This window comes from Plecotus auritus (assembly GCF_963455305.1).
Source record: "Plecotus auritus genome assembly, chromosome: 4".
Classification (NCBI taxonomy): Eukaryota; Metazoa; Chordata; class Mammalia; order Chiroptera; family Vespertilionidae; genus Plecotus; species Plecotus auritus.
This window is the reverse complement of record NC_137775.1, coordinates 116,864,539-116,882,038: the sequence shown is the minus strand read 5'-3', so window position 1 is coordinate 116,882,038 and position 17,500 is coordinate 116,864,539. Positions and strand designations below refer to the sequence as shown.

Here is a 17,500-nt window from a genome sequence, read left to right as displayed (position 1 = left end):
CACCAGTGGGGTCCCTTGGCCTGGCCTGCGCCCTCTCGCAATCCGGGACCCCTTGGGGGATGTCAGAGAGCCTGTTTCAGCCCAATCCCACAGGCCAGGCCAAGGGACCCCACTGGTGCACAAATTCGTGCACTGGGCCTCTAGTTGTATATAAGAGAGAAGAAATAAAAAAAGACCTAAAGGTTTTGAGGCTGAGAAGAGAATATTTTGGTAGTTTAAAATGTGTATGCTTCTGTTTCATTAAAAAAAAAATCATTCATCCAAACAGAGAGATAAGTAAGAGCTAGAATACAGTTTCTCTCTGTTTGGCTTCAAGTTGCCATCTATGGTCCACTTCCATTGTGCCAATCTGAAGCAGATACCTTCAGTAGTACAAGTGACCATCATCAGGTTTAACTTCCTCCTTTTACAGGTTAGAAAGCTCAGACCCTTAGAGATTAAGTATCTTGTTAAGGTAAAATAAATAGTCGTATCTTCAGACTAGAATCTGGATCTTCATTTTTGTTATATGATATTCCAATCCAGAAAGCAAAATTGCCAGAACATTATCAAATGTTAGAAAATAGAGTAAAGAGAACATTTATTTATAATTAATTTTTAAAAGGAAATTTATAGGTATGCTTTCTTTGTACAAAAATTTGTTCCTGAAATGTATCTAGAATTAAATTAATCAGAACATAATTAAATATAACCAGAGGAGCCCTAGTGGGTTTGGCTCAGTGGATAGAGCGTCAGCTTGTGGATTAAAGGGTCCTGGGTTCAATTCAGGTCAAGGGCACATGCCTGGATTGCGGGCTCGATCCCAGTAGGGGGCATGCAGGAGGCAGCTAATCAATGATTCTCACTCATCATTGATGTTTCTATCTCTCTCTCCCTCTCCCTTTCTCTCTAAAGGAGCCATATATGTATACACACACACACACACACACACACACACACACACACACACACACGCACACAGAGGAGCTCACAATTTAAAGGAGCCCCTGTGATAATTTTTTAATAACATTGAAATTAATCAGATTTTTACTATATTTGATTGTCATATATTATGCTTCCTTATTGCAGACCTTTCTATAAATAAAACAGGGATATTAAAAGAGCCCTGACCAAACCCTTGTGAAACAAGAACTAAAGAATCCCAACATCAGAAATTAAGCAGAAACTATTCAAATTGCCAAAGAGAAAGCATTTGAGAGTCATCCCTGTGTCAAAAATTGTTAATTTATAAAATGAATATTTAAAAATTAATCTCTCAGAAGGACTTATGAAGTGATCCTTATATTGATTCAGAAAATACTCAGTAGACTACAAAAGTAGGAAAAAAAACTATCATGAATCCTTTGCAATCATGTCAAAATATCCATGTTCCAGTTTGTACCTGATTTCACAATATTATATTTGGGAACAGTCATTTACACTCCCGAAACAAGGAACAACGTCCATCATTAAAGAAAGTCAGAGGAAACACTCCTTCAAATGCACAAACTCAAAGCACCAGTTAAAGAATTCCAGCAGCCACTGTTGAGTTATATCCCTCAACAGTGCAACTGAAGGAAATCCAAAAAGTTAAAGTTCACTTAGAACAGTTAATGCATTTGATCCTGCCCATCATTTTACATGAGGCAAACTGGCAATCTGGTTTTTCTGCACTTGCCAATGTTGGTTGTATATACACAAATGTGGTAGCCCTTATTTTGTTTTATGGGTTCTCTCAAATAATGTATTATTATTGAGGGGTAAGGGAGCGTGAAAGTGGGTGGGAGGAGAGAATGACCCATGGCAAGATGGGGTGCATCTTGTTCCAACTGTCTCACCAAGGAGATCATGGAGACTGTGGCATTTGCTCTCTGGGGCTCGACTGAAGTCAGGCAGGAGCTGTTTTTAAACCTGGTCCAACAGCCAAGGTTATTAATTCACAACACACCTCCAGTCCTGTCACTTATGGAATCCTAATGCAGTATCCCATAGCTTACCCCTATCTCCATCCCCTTCTTCTTTATTCTCACCACCAGTCATCACCACACACCAGAGACACATGCTCAAAGCTAGGCTGCACTGGAGGCCTCTTTAGATCTCTATCACCCAAGGATAGTCCTCACTAGTCCTGCATTTTTCTTTCCCCTCTCACTTTCTTGAACATTTATTTATAATTCTGTCCCTGCATTATGGTCCTTACTGTGAGGTGGATGGCTACCTAATCTGTGCCAAGGTATTCATGGTTGAAACTGTAGCCCACCAAAGAACTGGTTTTCATTTTAACATGAGCCCTCTGGAGGTAGGTGACTTCCATCAAACAGTGATGCTGATGTCAAAAATGTCATATCATACTTCATGGACAGTAATTTGGGGGAAGGTGGTTTATTATAACTCAAATCACTCCCAAGTAGATGATTATTACATCTTAATGTGGAATTGCTTTGGGTTTGGGTCAGGTAAAGAGTTCAAAGTTGTCACTGAATCTACTAAAATTATGCTTACTTTGAAGACTTTTGATATTGACAAAATTCATACAATAGATAGGACTTCAACTCTCAAGCAAATGAAAAATATGCAAAAACCCATTTACTTCTTTTCCTAATTATTTTTAAAAGCATGACAAATGCAAAGACAATCATACTTATTTTATAAAGACAAACCTGGATGAAGTCAAATATGGTAAGAGGCAGAAGATCATCCAAAATTGCTATATCTTTGGAAAATCTATTAAGAATTCCACCTGTAATATAAAAGAAGATAAATTCCTCAACAACCAGTAATCTTAAAAATACATTAATATTTCATAAATCTGGATTATAGTGGAAGCATTCAGAACTCAAATAAGACTTAGCATGTAATCAAATAAAGATGTAGAAAATTTAGTGTTCTACAAAGGTTCTAAGGAACTGTGTTCAAGTTATTTCCTCCCACTTTTAAAACTTTATAAAATACTAGTGGCCCGGTGCACGAAATTCATGTACATTAAAAGGGGGACCCAGAGTCAAGTCCCCGCCCACCCACATGCACCTCAAAATCGCATTAGACCCAGACCCGGCCAGTCCCACACCGTGCAGGGGGCATAGCCTCAGGTCCCCTGGACTGGGGCCAGAATGGGGGGCGTGGCCTGAGGTCCCCCAGATGGAGCAGGGGGCGTGCCTTGAGGTCCCCCATCAAGCCCCACCAGGTGGGAGACATGGCCTGAGATCCCCTGTCAAGCCCCGCTGGGTGTGGAGCACAGCCTGAGGTATCCTGTCAAGCCCTGCCAGGCAGGGGGCTGCAGCCTCAGGTCCCCTGGCCCGATACTGGGGTGGGGGGTGTGGCCTGAGGTCCCCCAACCTGGTGCCAGGGTGGGGGGCGCAGCCTGAGTACCCTGTCAAGAGGTCCCCTAACCCAGAACCAGGATGGGAAGCGCTCCTTGAGATCCCCTGTCAAGCCCCCCTGGGTGGGGGGCACAGCCTGAGGTCCCCTGTCAAGCCCCACAGGGGTGGGGGAGGGTGTAGCCTCAGGTCCCTGCTGATTGCTCGTTAAGGCTCCTTAAGGGAACTTGGCCTCAGCTGTGGGTGCAGCCATCTTTGTGAGGGAGTGATGGTCAATTAGCATATTCCCTCTTTATTAGATAGGATAGATTGCAGTAAGATTCAGGCCAAAACTAATGTCTTTAATAGAGCCCTTATCACAAATTATGATAGGAATGGGTACTCATCCTACTACAATCTCACACTTGCCAGCCTGGCTATGTTCTCATCATTCACTTACACCTGTAGTCAGACCGTATAGCTCTCCTTCTCTGACTTCCTCCCTTTTTGACTCACCTCTGCAGAACCCGTGGCTTCTCCAGTACCTACAACACATGTACATCCTCAGCCATGTTCTCCCTTTCTACCCTCTTCACTGGCAATCTAAGCTTCAGCATGTTTTCTAAAGTACGGACTTACATTTATAAGTCTGGTAATTTCTTCTTTATGTAGAAAAGAATTATATATGAGATGTCTACTATGCATCAGACATAATGCAAGGCACTGAGGTAACACAGTTGAAAACGTTGTGCTCCGTGTCCTTGAAGAATTCATTGTCTAGATTTAGTGAAACCATAACATAATGATGTACAAACAAAGTGATAGTGAATCTTATCATTCACCAACACCCCCATTAACTGCAGGATAAAGTCCAAAATTCTTAGTTTAATATTTAATGCCATCTATGATTTGGCCTTAAACAGTTAATACAAGCCTTCTCTACTCAAACATTCTGTTTCAGCCAAATTGTTTGATTCTTTTACAAACTTTATTTTTTAATTATAGTTGGCATATAATATATTAGTTTCAGGTACAAAACAGTGAGTAGATATTTATATATCTTACAAAGTGATCACCCCAATAAATCTAGTACCCACCTGGCACCATAGTTATTACAATATTATTGACTTTATTCTCTATGCTGTACTTTACTCTCCTGTGACTAATTTTATAACTAAATCCCTTTCTTGGTTTCTTCTTTTTTTAAAAAAACAATATATTTTTATTAATTTCAGAGAGGAAGGGAGAGAGAGTGATAAGAAACATCAATGATGAGAGAGAATCATTGACCGCCTGTCTCCTGCACGCCCCCCACTGGGGATTGGGCCCACAACCCGGGCATGTGCCCTGACCGGAATCAAACCCAGGACCCTTCAGTCCCTAGGCTGATGCTCCATCCACTGAGCCAAACCGGCTAGGGCTTGGTTTATTCTTTAAATACTCTCGACACTCTCTTACTTCCCTGCCTTTGCTATGAGGTTCCCTCTGCCTGAAAACCATTTCCTCTCATCTTTGTCAAATCTATGTCTCTTCTCCCTCCTGGGCCAATTCAAAGAAGCCTTTCCTACAAAAAAAGCATCAATGTTTGCACCAGCTCCTCCTCTGGACACACTTAATAACTTTACTATATCTTGTCAGCACCTCTGTGTTATAATGACTATACCCATGTCTTATATCATAGTCGCTTGTATTACATGTCTTATCTGTTTCTAAACTGTAAATTGCTAGAGGTCAGTGGGACCTCGTCACATTTATTTTCCATTACACATAACGCTCATCCAAAAGCCTTATATGTAGGAATTATTTAATGCATATTTATTGATTTAAATATTATTGATAAAGGCAAGGAAGTATTGGTTGCTGCTGATTATAGCAGAGAATATGTAGGTAACATAATGAGAAATGGGCCATAAATCAGTAACACAATGTTTTTTTTAAATAAAGCATCATCCTTGCATACAGAAATTGGGGGTGTGGGTAGGGGTGGGTAAAGAACATGTTGTAAGGTCATCTTACTATTTCAGTTCTCATCAGCATAAGGGAAAAATGCAAAAACAGAGATAATTCAGAATCATTCTACAGAGCAGATTAAAGTTTGGAAAATAAGGTGAATGAGAAAATGAAATGAATAGTAACCATTTAACTATGAAAGAGAGAAGATTCTTACTATTTCAGTGCTCACGAGCATAAGGAAAAATGCAAAAACAGAGATGATTCAGAATCATTTTACAAAGCAGATTAAAGTTTGGAAAATAAAATGAATGAGAAAATGAAAAGAATGGTAACCATTTAATTATGAAAGAGAGAAGGTTCTTAACCACTATGTGTAGTGTTCAAGGGAATGAGGAGCTCTGAAACATAAAGAGGGGGATGGAAAGTACACCCACGTGGAAATAAGGCCCCTCAGAAGGAACAACAGGGAACTGACGTTTATTTCATGTTGGCTATGTAACAGGAAGAAGATTGCCTGTTTTATCCTCACAATGATCCTCTGAGGTCCCCATTTTACAAGTACAAAAGCAAGGCTCAGGCTCAGAAGAGTAACTTGAACATAATCATCACTCATATGGTGACAAGCCAGGACTCAAACAATTCCCATGCTCTTTCCAGTACTTCTCATTGCCCATTTATGGCTGCTGACAACTTGGACAAATTCTCTATCTTCTCGGGGTCTCAGTTTTTCCATTAAAAAAATAAAATTATTGAATCAAGGTATCTAACATTCCTTTTAGGTCTAAAATTTCTTAGCTTTAAAACATGGTAATAGAGGGATCATATCTCAACACTAGAGGCCTGGTGCACAAAATTTGTGCATGGCGGGGGGGAGAAGGGGATGTCCCTCAGCCCGGCCTGCACCCTCTCCAATCTGGGACCCTTCGGGGGATATCTGACTGCCAGTTTAGGCCCAATCCCAAACCAGCAGTCAGACATCCCTCTCACGATCCGGCTGTGGTCTCCTAACCTCTCGCCTGCCTGCCTGCCTGATTGCCCTTAACTGGTTCTGCCTGCCAGCCTGATCACCCCCTAATTGCTCCCCTGCTGGCCTGATCACCCCCAACTGCCCTCCCCTGCCAGCCCAATGGCCCCCAACTGCCCTCCCCTGCTGGCCCGATCACCCCCAACTGCCCTCCCCTGCTGGCCTGATGGTCCCTAACTGTCTTCCCCCGCTGGCCTGATGGTCCCCAACTGTCTTCCCCCGCTGGCCTGATGGTGCCCAACTGCCCCCCCCCCACGCTGACCTGGTTCCCCCCAACTGCCTTCCCCTGCCGGCCTGGTTGCCCCCAACTGCCCTCCCCTGCTGGCCTGATCATGCACAACTGCCCTCCCCTGCAGGCCATCTTGTGGCGGCCATCTTGTGATGACATCACGGCGGCCATATTTTGGATATCTAGGATAATAGAAGCCTTATATGACAACCCTACAGCCAACATCATACTCAATGTGCAAAAACTAAAATCATTTCCCCTAAGAACAGGAACAAGACAGGAATGCCCACTCTCACCACTCCTGTTCAACATAGTACTGGAAGTGTTAGCCATAGTGATCAGACAAGAAGAAATAAAAGGCATCCAAATTGGAAAAGAAGAAGTAAAACTGTCATTCTTCCCAGATGACATGATATTGTACATAGAAAACCCTACAGACTCCATCAAAAAACTACTAGATTTAATAAATGTATTAGGCAATGTAGCAGGATGTAAAATTAACACCCAGAAATCGATGGCTTTTTTATACACCAATAATGAACTCACAGAAAGAGAAACAACAAAAATCCCATTTACCATTGCACAAAAAAAAAACACTAAGATACCTAGGAATAAACTTAACTAAGGAGGTAAAAGACCTGTACTCAGAAAACTACAGGACATTGAAAAAAAGAGATAGAGGAAGACGTAAACAAATGGAAGAATATACCGTGTTCATGGATTGGTAGAATCAACACCATTAAAATATCCATACTACCCAAAGCAATCTATAGATTTAATGCAATCCCCATTAAAATACCAACAGCATATTTCACAGACCTAGAACAAACTCTCCAAAAATTCATATGGAATAAAAAAAAAGACCCCAAATGGCCACAGCAATCTTGAGAAAGAAGAACAAAGTTGGAGGGATCACAATACCAGATATCAAGCTATATTACCAAGCCACGGTTCTCAAAACTGCCTGGTACTGGCACAAGAACAGATATATAGACCAGTGGAACAGAACAGAGAACCCAGAAATTGACCCAAGCCATTATGCTTAATTAATATTTAACAAAGGAGGCAAGAGCATACAATGGAGTCAAGACAGTCTCTTCAATAAATGGTGTTGGGAAAATTGGACAGATACATGCAAAAAAAATGAAACTAGACCACCAACTTAGACGATGGACAAAAATAGACTCAAAATGGATAAAGGACTTAAACATAATATGAGAAACCATAAAAATCTTAGAAGAATCCACAGGCAGCAAAATATCAGACATATGTCATAGCAATATCTCTACTGATATAGCTCCTAGGGCAATGGAACCTAAGGAGAAAATAAACAAATTGGACTATATCAAAATAAAAAGCTTCTGCACAGCAAAAGAAACCATCAACAAAACAACAAGAAAGCCCACTGCATGGGAGAACGTATTTGCCAATGTTATATCCGATAAGGGCCTAATCTCCAAAATTTATAGGGAACTCATACATCTTAACAAAAGGAAGTTAAACAATTCAATCAAAAAATGGGCAAAGGACCTAAATAGACACTTTTCGAAAGTGGACATACAGAAAGCCAAAAGACATATGAAAACATGCTCAAAGTGGCCAATCATCCAAGAGATGCAAATCAAAACGATAATGAGGTACCATCTCACACCTGTCAGAATGGCTATCATCAACAAGTCAACAAATGACAAGTGCTGGCAAGGATGTGGAGAAAAAGGAACCCTTGTGCATTGCTGGTGGGAATGCAGACTGGTATGGAGTTTCTTCAAAAAATTAAAAATAGAACTCCCATTTGACCCAGTAATCCAACTTCTAGGAATATATCCCAAGAAAACAGAAACATCAGTCAGAAAGGATATATGTACCCCTATGTTCATAGCAGCACAATTTATAAGCTAAGATTTGGAAACAACCTAAGTGCCCATCTGCAGATGAGTGGATTAAAAAACTGTAGTACATCTACTCAAAGGAATACGATGCTGCTATAAAAATGAAAGAACCCTTACCATTTGCAACAGCCTGGATAGACATGGAAAGCATTATGCTAAGCAAAATATGGCATGATCTCACTCATTTGTGGAATTTAATGAACAACATAAACTGATGAACAAAAATAGAGCCAGAGACATGGAAGCATCGAAAAGACCATCAAACTTCAGAGGGAAGGCGGGGGGCGGGCAGGGGGGGGGAAGTGTAAGAGATCAACCAAAGGACTTATATGCATGCATATAAGCATAACCAATAGACAAAGACACTAGGGGGGTGAGGGCATGTGCTGGGGGGTGGGGGTGGCTGAGGAGAGGTCAATGGGAAAAAAGGAGATATATGTAATACTATATGTAATACTTCAAACAATAAAGAATTAAACATAAATAAATAAATAAAACATATGGTGGTGATGAATATATCCAAATGAGGCAAGGCTTTAGTGACCCACAAGGACTTCAGAATAAATATAAAGATCTTCCTGCAAACTAACACTGAAATTTTGTTAACCAGAAAAAAATAGATTGATATTTCTTATCTTGAGATTTGTAGATACAAATCACTCTAAAATCCTCAATCCTGGAAGTTATTCTTTCCTTTATAATCAAATGCTTCTGTGTCTACCTCCTCTCCCTTTGTCTGCGAGTTCTTCCAGGGCAGGAACTGTGCCTCATTCATCTTTTCCTACCAAACCCTGGCTAGTACCACACAAAGTGAGTGCTCAGCAGACTGCTGTAAGGATAAAACCTGGGGAATTCCTTATTAAACTCTAAATGGCAATTTGACTAAAGGAGAATTAATGGAATTGATTACTTTCAACGTACCTTATTGCCCTTCGTTTTTGTTTTGTTTGTTTAATCTTTGGTCTTTATTTCACTGCTCTTACTTTTTGTGATTTTATTTTTATTAAGGTATAAATGACAAATAAAATTGTAAGGTATTTAAAGTGCATAACATGATGATCTGATACATGTAAAAGGATCCCTCCCATTGAGTTAACATACCCATCACCTCTCATATCCACATTTTTAAAAATTTATTTTATTTTTCCCATTACCATTTATGTCTTCTATGCCCCTTTCCACTTCCACCTCCTCCCCTTCCACAATCACCACACTGTTGCCCATGTCCATGAGTTCTCTCTCTCGCTTTTTTTTGTTTTTGTTCAATACCTTTATTTATTTATTTATTTTGGTGAGAACATTTAAGCTTCACTCTCTTAGCAAATTTCAATAGTACAATGAGGTGTTAGCAATTATAGTCACATACTATACATTAAATTCTCAGGCCTACTCATAACTGAAAGCTTCTAACCTTTTACCAACCTCTATGATGGTATAAAAAATACTTGAAAAATACATTTGGGGTGCTCGCTTAGGCAGCACATATACTAAATTGGAACGATACAGAGAAGATTAGCATGGCCCCTAGGCAAGGATGACACGCAAATTCGTGAAGTGTTCCATTAAAAAAAAAAAAGACATTTGGGATTTCAACCACCAACAACCTTATCCACCCACGCCCCCCCCGCCAAAAAAAGGAGAAAAAAAAAACCCACCCGAAACCAATTTGTATGATCAACTTTGAACAGCTACAGGAAACTAGATTATTTTACTCCACCAAAAACTTTATCTGTAAAAGAATTCTATGTTTTCCTTGATTGCTTCAAATCTCCTACTCTTTTCAACAATACTGAACATTGGCAGCAACATGCCATGAAGTGGTTAGGCCAAACAGCTGAATGGAGAACAACTGACACAGAAAGGCCTGCTGTTGCTATTGCAATGCCATCAGCATCGCTTTTTAACAAACTGAGCCACTCCAATTAACTGATACAGAAATGTGAAGAGCAACAATATCTGACAGTCTATAGTATCTGAGAAATGTACATGCCTGTCATAAGGAAGCTCAACAAAGTTCAGATGCCTCTGTGCAAAGCCAACACTACTTCTAGAAAACCAACTACATCACAGGCCCTTTTGGCGATGGATCAGCAGCTTCAGTTTGTAAACCCAGTCAAGTACCTGCTTTCAACGTGTGGAGGGTTGACATAGGTGCATGAAGAACAGAATGTAACATTTTTTGGTGTAAAATTTTCGACACTGTGATTAGAGAATGCACTAGTGGTAAACCTCGGAAGAATCCCAGAGCAAGCAAAGTGTCGGCTACTCCCACATAAATGTAAAAAACATAAAATGCGCTGGTGCTGGTGATGATCACTGCATAGCTGTTATTTGTACTTGCAGTACTATTCCCTTTGTCTTGAGGAGGTGTTCTGTAAAGAAAAGGGAAATGGTTACTCAGCTACAAAACCTTCCCATTGAATTTCCAATACTATATGTAAAGGAAACAGAAGTTGAGTCTAAAGAAACACAAATATTTCATTAGCAGAGCTTATGATGTTAATCTTAAGAATTTACTATTGCAAGAAAGTAGATTAAACTTTTTCACCATTGAAATAGATAAAGTGAATTCTTATTATGTACTCAGAGAAAATTCTAATATATAATGTTTTAAATATTTTCCTTGTGTTTCATGGAAACTGAACACAACTGAATTCTTTAGAAATTGGTGAAAAGCTGCAGGATCTGCACATACTCACAATTTTAAACAAAATAATTCCATTTTTCACTCCTGTGATATTGTAGGGAAATGAAGCACAGTGGATATTACAATACTTAATAAAACCCAAATAATCAATAGTAACAAAATACAATCCACAATAGGACATGAAATACTCACTCTTTAAGTAGCCACAACACAACCAAAGAAACAGCCACCTGGAATGGAACAATCAAGACACAGTTGATTTTTTTCCCCGCCATCTTTACCTGTTCTTCCCAAACCCACCTCTAATTCCACCATGACCAACATCAAAACACACACAATTTCATTTTCTTTCCATTATTTGTAGTAAGTTAATGAGATTTAAATTTCACTGAATTAAATACTTTGTCATTTTATCCTTCATTCAACAGGAAGTATTCATTACCTCACAGGAGAGTTAAGATCATAACTTAATGTTTTAAATAAACTTTTTTTCTTATAAAGAGACTAATCTCCACCTGCTAGCGGATAATTTATCTGGTTATTTATAATCAGATAAATAATTTCATTTGTCATGCAATGATTATGAGGGGCTAATCTCTATGAGACCAATTAATTATTGGAAGAGATGAGATTATTATTTATGAAAATCAGTTAAAAGTCTCAACAGTACAAAAACTCACAGTTTATGAATAAAGATAAGGTGCATTCAAGATAAAACATACACTATTGGTACTATTTGGGCTTTCTCAGGTGGAAACTTTTGGCTGATGGACAAATGTTTTATGCTATAACTAAACAAAACAAAATTTTAACAACTATGTGGGGTTTTTTTGTTACTTCTTTTGATATGTAAATGATCTGTTTTATATCAATTTGACTTTGTAGTCTCTTAAACTTGTGGAAAAACAATCTTCTGTTGATGACTCCACAACTGTAATACTAGAAATGACTGAAATGATACAATTTGCTCAATAATAACTATACCAAAAATTCAAATAGAAAAAAAAACACACACAAGAAATTATAAGTAAAATAATTTAAAAATGAACACAGCATAAAAATAAGTAAGGAAGAAATAAATAGTCTTGGTATGAGAAATCTATGTCTTATTTCATACTCAAATGTACCTTAAGTATGTAAAAGTACTATATAAAAATTTATGAAGAACATTTAGCATTAATTAAGAAATTACATTATAGGGGGAAGGTCTATGGGGAAAAAAAGGAGACATATGTCCTACTATTTGTAATACTTTAAACAATAAAATTAAATTTAAAAAAAGAAAGAAATTACATTATGAAGTCCTATACTTGAAACAGATGTATCTGTGTTAGTTAAATTCACATATCAGATAGGAATATAATGCTGAAAAATCTAATGGCATCAATCTTGCTTTCCTACTTTTCTTCATTGTACACATCGCCTTTATGCACTGTATTTATAAAGAGAAAAACTACCCTTATTTCTTTGAAACTCAAGATGACAAGAAACTCAACAATAATCTATGTCAAAAGTCTTTGTTCCAGTACAAATGTTTTTCTATTTCCTAAGACTAATCAAGACACTCAAGGATGTAGATAAGGATATATTTCTGAGTCTCTCTTTGGTTATTATAGTCCCACTTCGTTCCAATTAAAGGAGTGTCAACAATGCTGGTATTGCCAACATTCTCTGGATGTGAGTAAATCCCAGAATAAATATTTTATAGCATTTACTATGGAGCAATAACCAAGGCAATTTTCCAAAGAACTTATCTAATGAGTGTAATATAAAGTTATTTCCTGGCTCTTGTGGATAGAGACATGGAACCTGCAACCCAAACTCTTTTTATTGACTGAAACAAATACCTTTCCAAACACTTGACATAATGACTTTAGCAAATATACTTGGACCATATAGAAACAAGTGAGTAAGCAAGTTCTATCATTTCATTTCCAGAATGTTTTCAGATTATAAAAGTTCACACAGTTTAGGATAGAATGGCAATCCTGTATGGTTAAAGCAAAAAGGTCTTTATTTTCAGGGTTTTAAACATCATTCCATGTAATAGAAAACAGTACAGTGTAGACCAGCACTGTCCAATAGAAATTTAAATAATAGAAATCCTATATAATAAAACCCTAATATGCAAATCGACCGAACTGTGGAAAGACTGGTGGAATGACCAGTCACTATGATGCTATGATGCTCAATACAGGAGCTACCCCCTGGTGGTCAGTGCTCTCCCACAGGGGGAGCGCCGCTCAGCCAGAAGCTGGGCTCATGGCTGGCAAGCGCAGTGGCGGTGGCAGGAGCCTCTCCCGCCTCTACAGCAGAGCTAAGGAGCAGCGAGCCAAGCGAGCAGTAAGAAGCAGTGAGCAGGTAGGCAGTAAGGAGCAAGGGGTCCCAGTCTGCGTGAGGGCGCAAGCTGGTCTGAGGGACCCTCCTTTCCCCTCCCCTGTCTGTTCCCCTGCCCCTGAGTGCATGAATTTCATGCACTGGGCCTCGAGTGTTATATATGTGCCTTGTTCAATACTGTTACCAGTGATCACATATGGCACTTAATCACTTGAAATGTGGTTAGTATATGTGAATGAGGAACCAAATTTAAAAATTTTTTTAATTAATTTTATTTAAGTTATATGATCATGCGTGGCTGGTGGCTACTGTATTGGACAATGTATGCATAGATTATAATAACTATTAGTTATGTAGGTGTGCAGACAGATTATTTGTTATATATCCATGTTAGGCATTGGGATCTGATGATGGCATTCTCTAAGAATATATCCATGAATGGCCAAGATGATGATTAATGAACTTTGCAAGTGGAGCCAAGATGAAAAGTAAAAACCAATATTTAAGAAGCTAGAATTAAAATTATGAAAGTAATTTGTCTACATGATTAAAATAAAATGGATATGAGTGTAGAATATCATAGTATATACGTATGGAAAGAGAAGTCATATACCTACCTTTGAAAGACTTATTTGCTAAATGAATTACTAAATATCTTAGGAGTGATAGATGAAAGTTAGTCAAGTATGTAGTCAATCCTTATATTATGGTTTCAAAAAGAAGATGTAATGTAGAACTAGGGCAAGAATATATCCAGGACCTATGAGGAACCCTGGTGAGATACAATTCTGATTTTGACAACTAAAGAAAATAGGTTTGAAAGAGAAGAAAACTGCCAATGGCAATGTGATAAGACTTGGTTTGTCAAAGTCTCAAAAATGTGAATACAAGCAAATAAGGTATAATAGTCCAAAATTCTATCATGAAGAACTTTAACTGACTGCAGAAAAGACAAAACCAGATATTTCACTGTGAAAATCTGCAGAGGCCTTTAAATATGACTGAAGGTTCGAAACGCTCTAGATATTAAGCCTAGTAGATAACAGTAATCCCTTCCAGTCATAACAGATGTCTCTGCCTGTCCTCATGCCCACATCCAATCCATTTTGCATACAGCAGAGTGAGCTTTTATTTTTAATTTTTAAATGTTTTATTTATTTTGAGAGAGAGGAAGAAAGAGGGAGAGAAACATCAATGTGAGAGAGAAACATTGATCAGTTGCCTACCGTATGCATCCCAAGCAGGGACCAAACCTGCAACCTGGGCATGCGCCCTGACTGGAAATAGAACCTGTAACCTTGCAGTGCACAGTTTGATGCTCAACCAAGTGAGCCACACTGGCCAAGACAAGAATGAGCTTTTTAAAACATAAAGGACCACATCACATTCTGCCTGAAGCCTTTAAAAGCTTCCTATTGCATCCTATCTAATAAGAGTAATATGCAAATTGACCATCACTCCAACACACAAGATGGCTGCCCCAATCTGGTCAAAGATGGCTGCACCCATGTGGACACAAGATGGCCACCACAAGATGGCCAGCAGGGGAGGGCAGTAGGGAGGGACCAGGCCTGCAAGGGAGGGCAGTTGGGGGCAATTAAGCCTGCAGGGGAGGGCAGTTAGGGGTGACCAGGCCTGCAGAGGAGGGAAGTTGGAGGTGACCGGGCCTGCAGGGGAGGGCAGTTAGGGGTGACCAGGCCTGCAGAGGAGGGAAGTTGGAGGTGACCGGGCCTGCAAGGAAGGGCAGTTGCAGGGGACCCAGGCCTGCAGGGGAGGGCAGTTGGAGGGGACCCAGGTCTGCAGGGGAGGGCAGTTAGGGGGAATCAGGCTGGCAGGGGAGCAGTTAGGCATCAATCAGGCTGGCAGGGGAGTGGTTAGGGGGTGATCAGTCTGGCAGGCAGAAGCAGGTAGGGGCAATCAGGAAGGCAGGCAGGTGAGCAGTTGGGAGCCAGCAGTCCTGGATTGTGAGAGGGATGTCCGACTGCCCGTTTAGGCCTGATCGTACCAGGATCGGGCCTAAACGGGCAGTCGGACATCCCTCGAGGGGTCCCAGATTGGAGAGGGTACAGGCTGGGCTGAGGGAAACCTCCTCACACCCACCCCGTGCACAAATTTCGTGCACTGGACTTCTAGTTTAAAATAAAATGTAAGCTCTTTAAGAGAGTCAGGGGTCCTGGGAGTCCAGTTCTGGCCTACTTTTCTACATCACCACATGCTGCTTGCTTCTCTTTCCCACCCCCCAATTACACTAGCCTCCTCTCAGTTTCCATGATTTACCAAACTCTTCACAGACCTTTGCATTTACCCCGGTGTTTGTATGTCTGAATCTTCTCATCATTTGGGTGTCAGTGAATGTCATTCCCTCAGAAAGGCCTCCCTGTCCACCCTCCTTTTCCCACCTTTATGTTAAAGCAATGTATTTCCTCCTAGTGCTTATCATGTTCTGTAATTATTTCCATCAAACTGTATTTAGTATCTCTCTCCTCCCTCAGAAAGTACTTTGTAAGAGCAGAGAGAAGTCAATTGCCCTCTTTCACATGGTACCCTCAATTCCTAGCACAATACCTGGTAATACCTAGTTGGTATTCGGTAAATCTGTAAATAAAGTAATAGATAAGAGAATAATTTAAAATATACTTACAGATATCAACAGAGAGAAAGTATACAATGATCATATAGAAAACACATTGGAAAAAGAAGGTGACATGTTATGTAAAGATAAAGAACCAAAATCCAATTTATCCCACAAGCTTTGTACATGTACAGAATTCAGAACAACCTCCCAAGTCACTAAATGAGATCTGTGTTAAATGAATACCTATGAAAACACTATTCACATTTTGAGTTTTACCAAAGGAACACAGCTTTGTAAATGTTCTTTTAACATTATAAACCTAAGTACATTCATGCGCTCCATCTGTCTGCTTTGTTTAGTTCTTCACTATACGCATAGTACAAAACACTGTGTCTGGCATATTGAGGGAACTACAAAAGTATGTGTTGAGTGAGTTAAAGGCTGAATGAATAACAGGAAGCGATAGTAAAGTGACACCTTGTCATAACTTAACACATGATTTTAATGCTTCATAGGTCAAATCATGTCCTAAAACTGAGACCCAATTTAAGTAAAGCTGCCTTACAAGGATGACTGTCTATCAATAGCAGCAGTGGTCTTATGAGAGCATATTACATGTCCAAGCCACCCAGGGATTCCTGATTAACAGACAGAAGGGAAATCATAAAAAAATAAGATATAGCAGTTCTCTGACACATTTCTTAAAAATCACAGAATGAAAGCACTACACAGGATTTTGTGGATACTCCAACCAACAACAATAACCTCCTGTGTGAAAGGAGCCAGGAAACTGCCTCCTAGTCTATTATTTGCATTTTCCTCTCTATTTAGTCAATGATGCCAAGCAAGAACACCAGAAAGACCAACATAAAAATTTTATAGCCTACATCCTTGGTGCTAAGATCTCAGAACTTATAGAAGATATTATTCTATAGTCTGAAAAATGGTACAAAAGTATAATGATAGACTGACCCTTATCAAAATGACATACTAGTGATAAGTGGCAATAAACACACCAAACTAATTTTTTCAGTGTATCACTTTAAAAATTTTAAAAAGTCTATGTATTCAGTACTGTAAAAGAGAAGCATATTAAACCTACTGTATATAATAAAATCTAAATTGAAGTACAGCCCCTATGAAAACTAAAAACTAAAACTAAATCACTTTCACCAAGAAATATATTTTAACCTTTCTTTAAGTTCTCTGATCATGATGAGCATGAGGCTGTAAACAAGGTTTAAAAGAACTAAACTATCTTCCAAAGCACTGATGAGATATTTCAAAGATAATGAAAAAGAGGAACACTGTTATCAAGGAGCTTAATAAAAGAAATTTAAACTATGTAAATTTTGATTCAAATAAGGTACCAGAATTGTGAACATCAGTGAAAATTGTTTAGCTGCAAAATTGTGCGCATAATTAAAACAATTACTATTTGTCTACTATCACCATGTTTTTTCATTCAAAATTATAAGAGCCAGCCCTGCTGGTGTGGCACAGGGGTTGACCATTGACCTATGAAACAGGAGGTCATGGTTCAATTCCCGGCCAGGACACATGCCCGGGTT

The 17,500-nt window shown here is 39.2% G+C and overlaps 1 protein-coding gene across 1 annotated transcript in view; it reads right to left on the bottom strand.

Annotated features, from left to right (window-relative positions):
• Positions 1–17,500, bottom strand: part of CFTR (CF transmembrane conductance regulator) — a gene marked incomplete at both ends in the record, with an annotated part of 212,507 nt that overhangs the window by 60,919 nt on the left and 134,088 nt on the right. Inside the window, 3 exons of the mRNA XM_080664132.1 lie at positions 2,640–2,719; positions 10,492–10,742; positions 11,210–11,247. Coding sequence (XP_080520258.1) covers positions 2,640–2,719; positions 10,492–10,742; positions 11,210–11,247 — 369 coding nt within the window. The remainder of the gene's footprint in view (positions 1–2,639; positions 2,720–10,491; positions 10,743–11,209; positions 11,248–17,500) is intronic.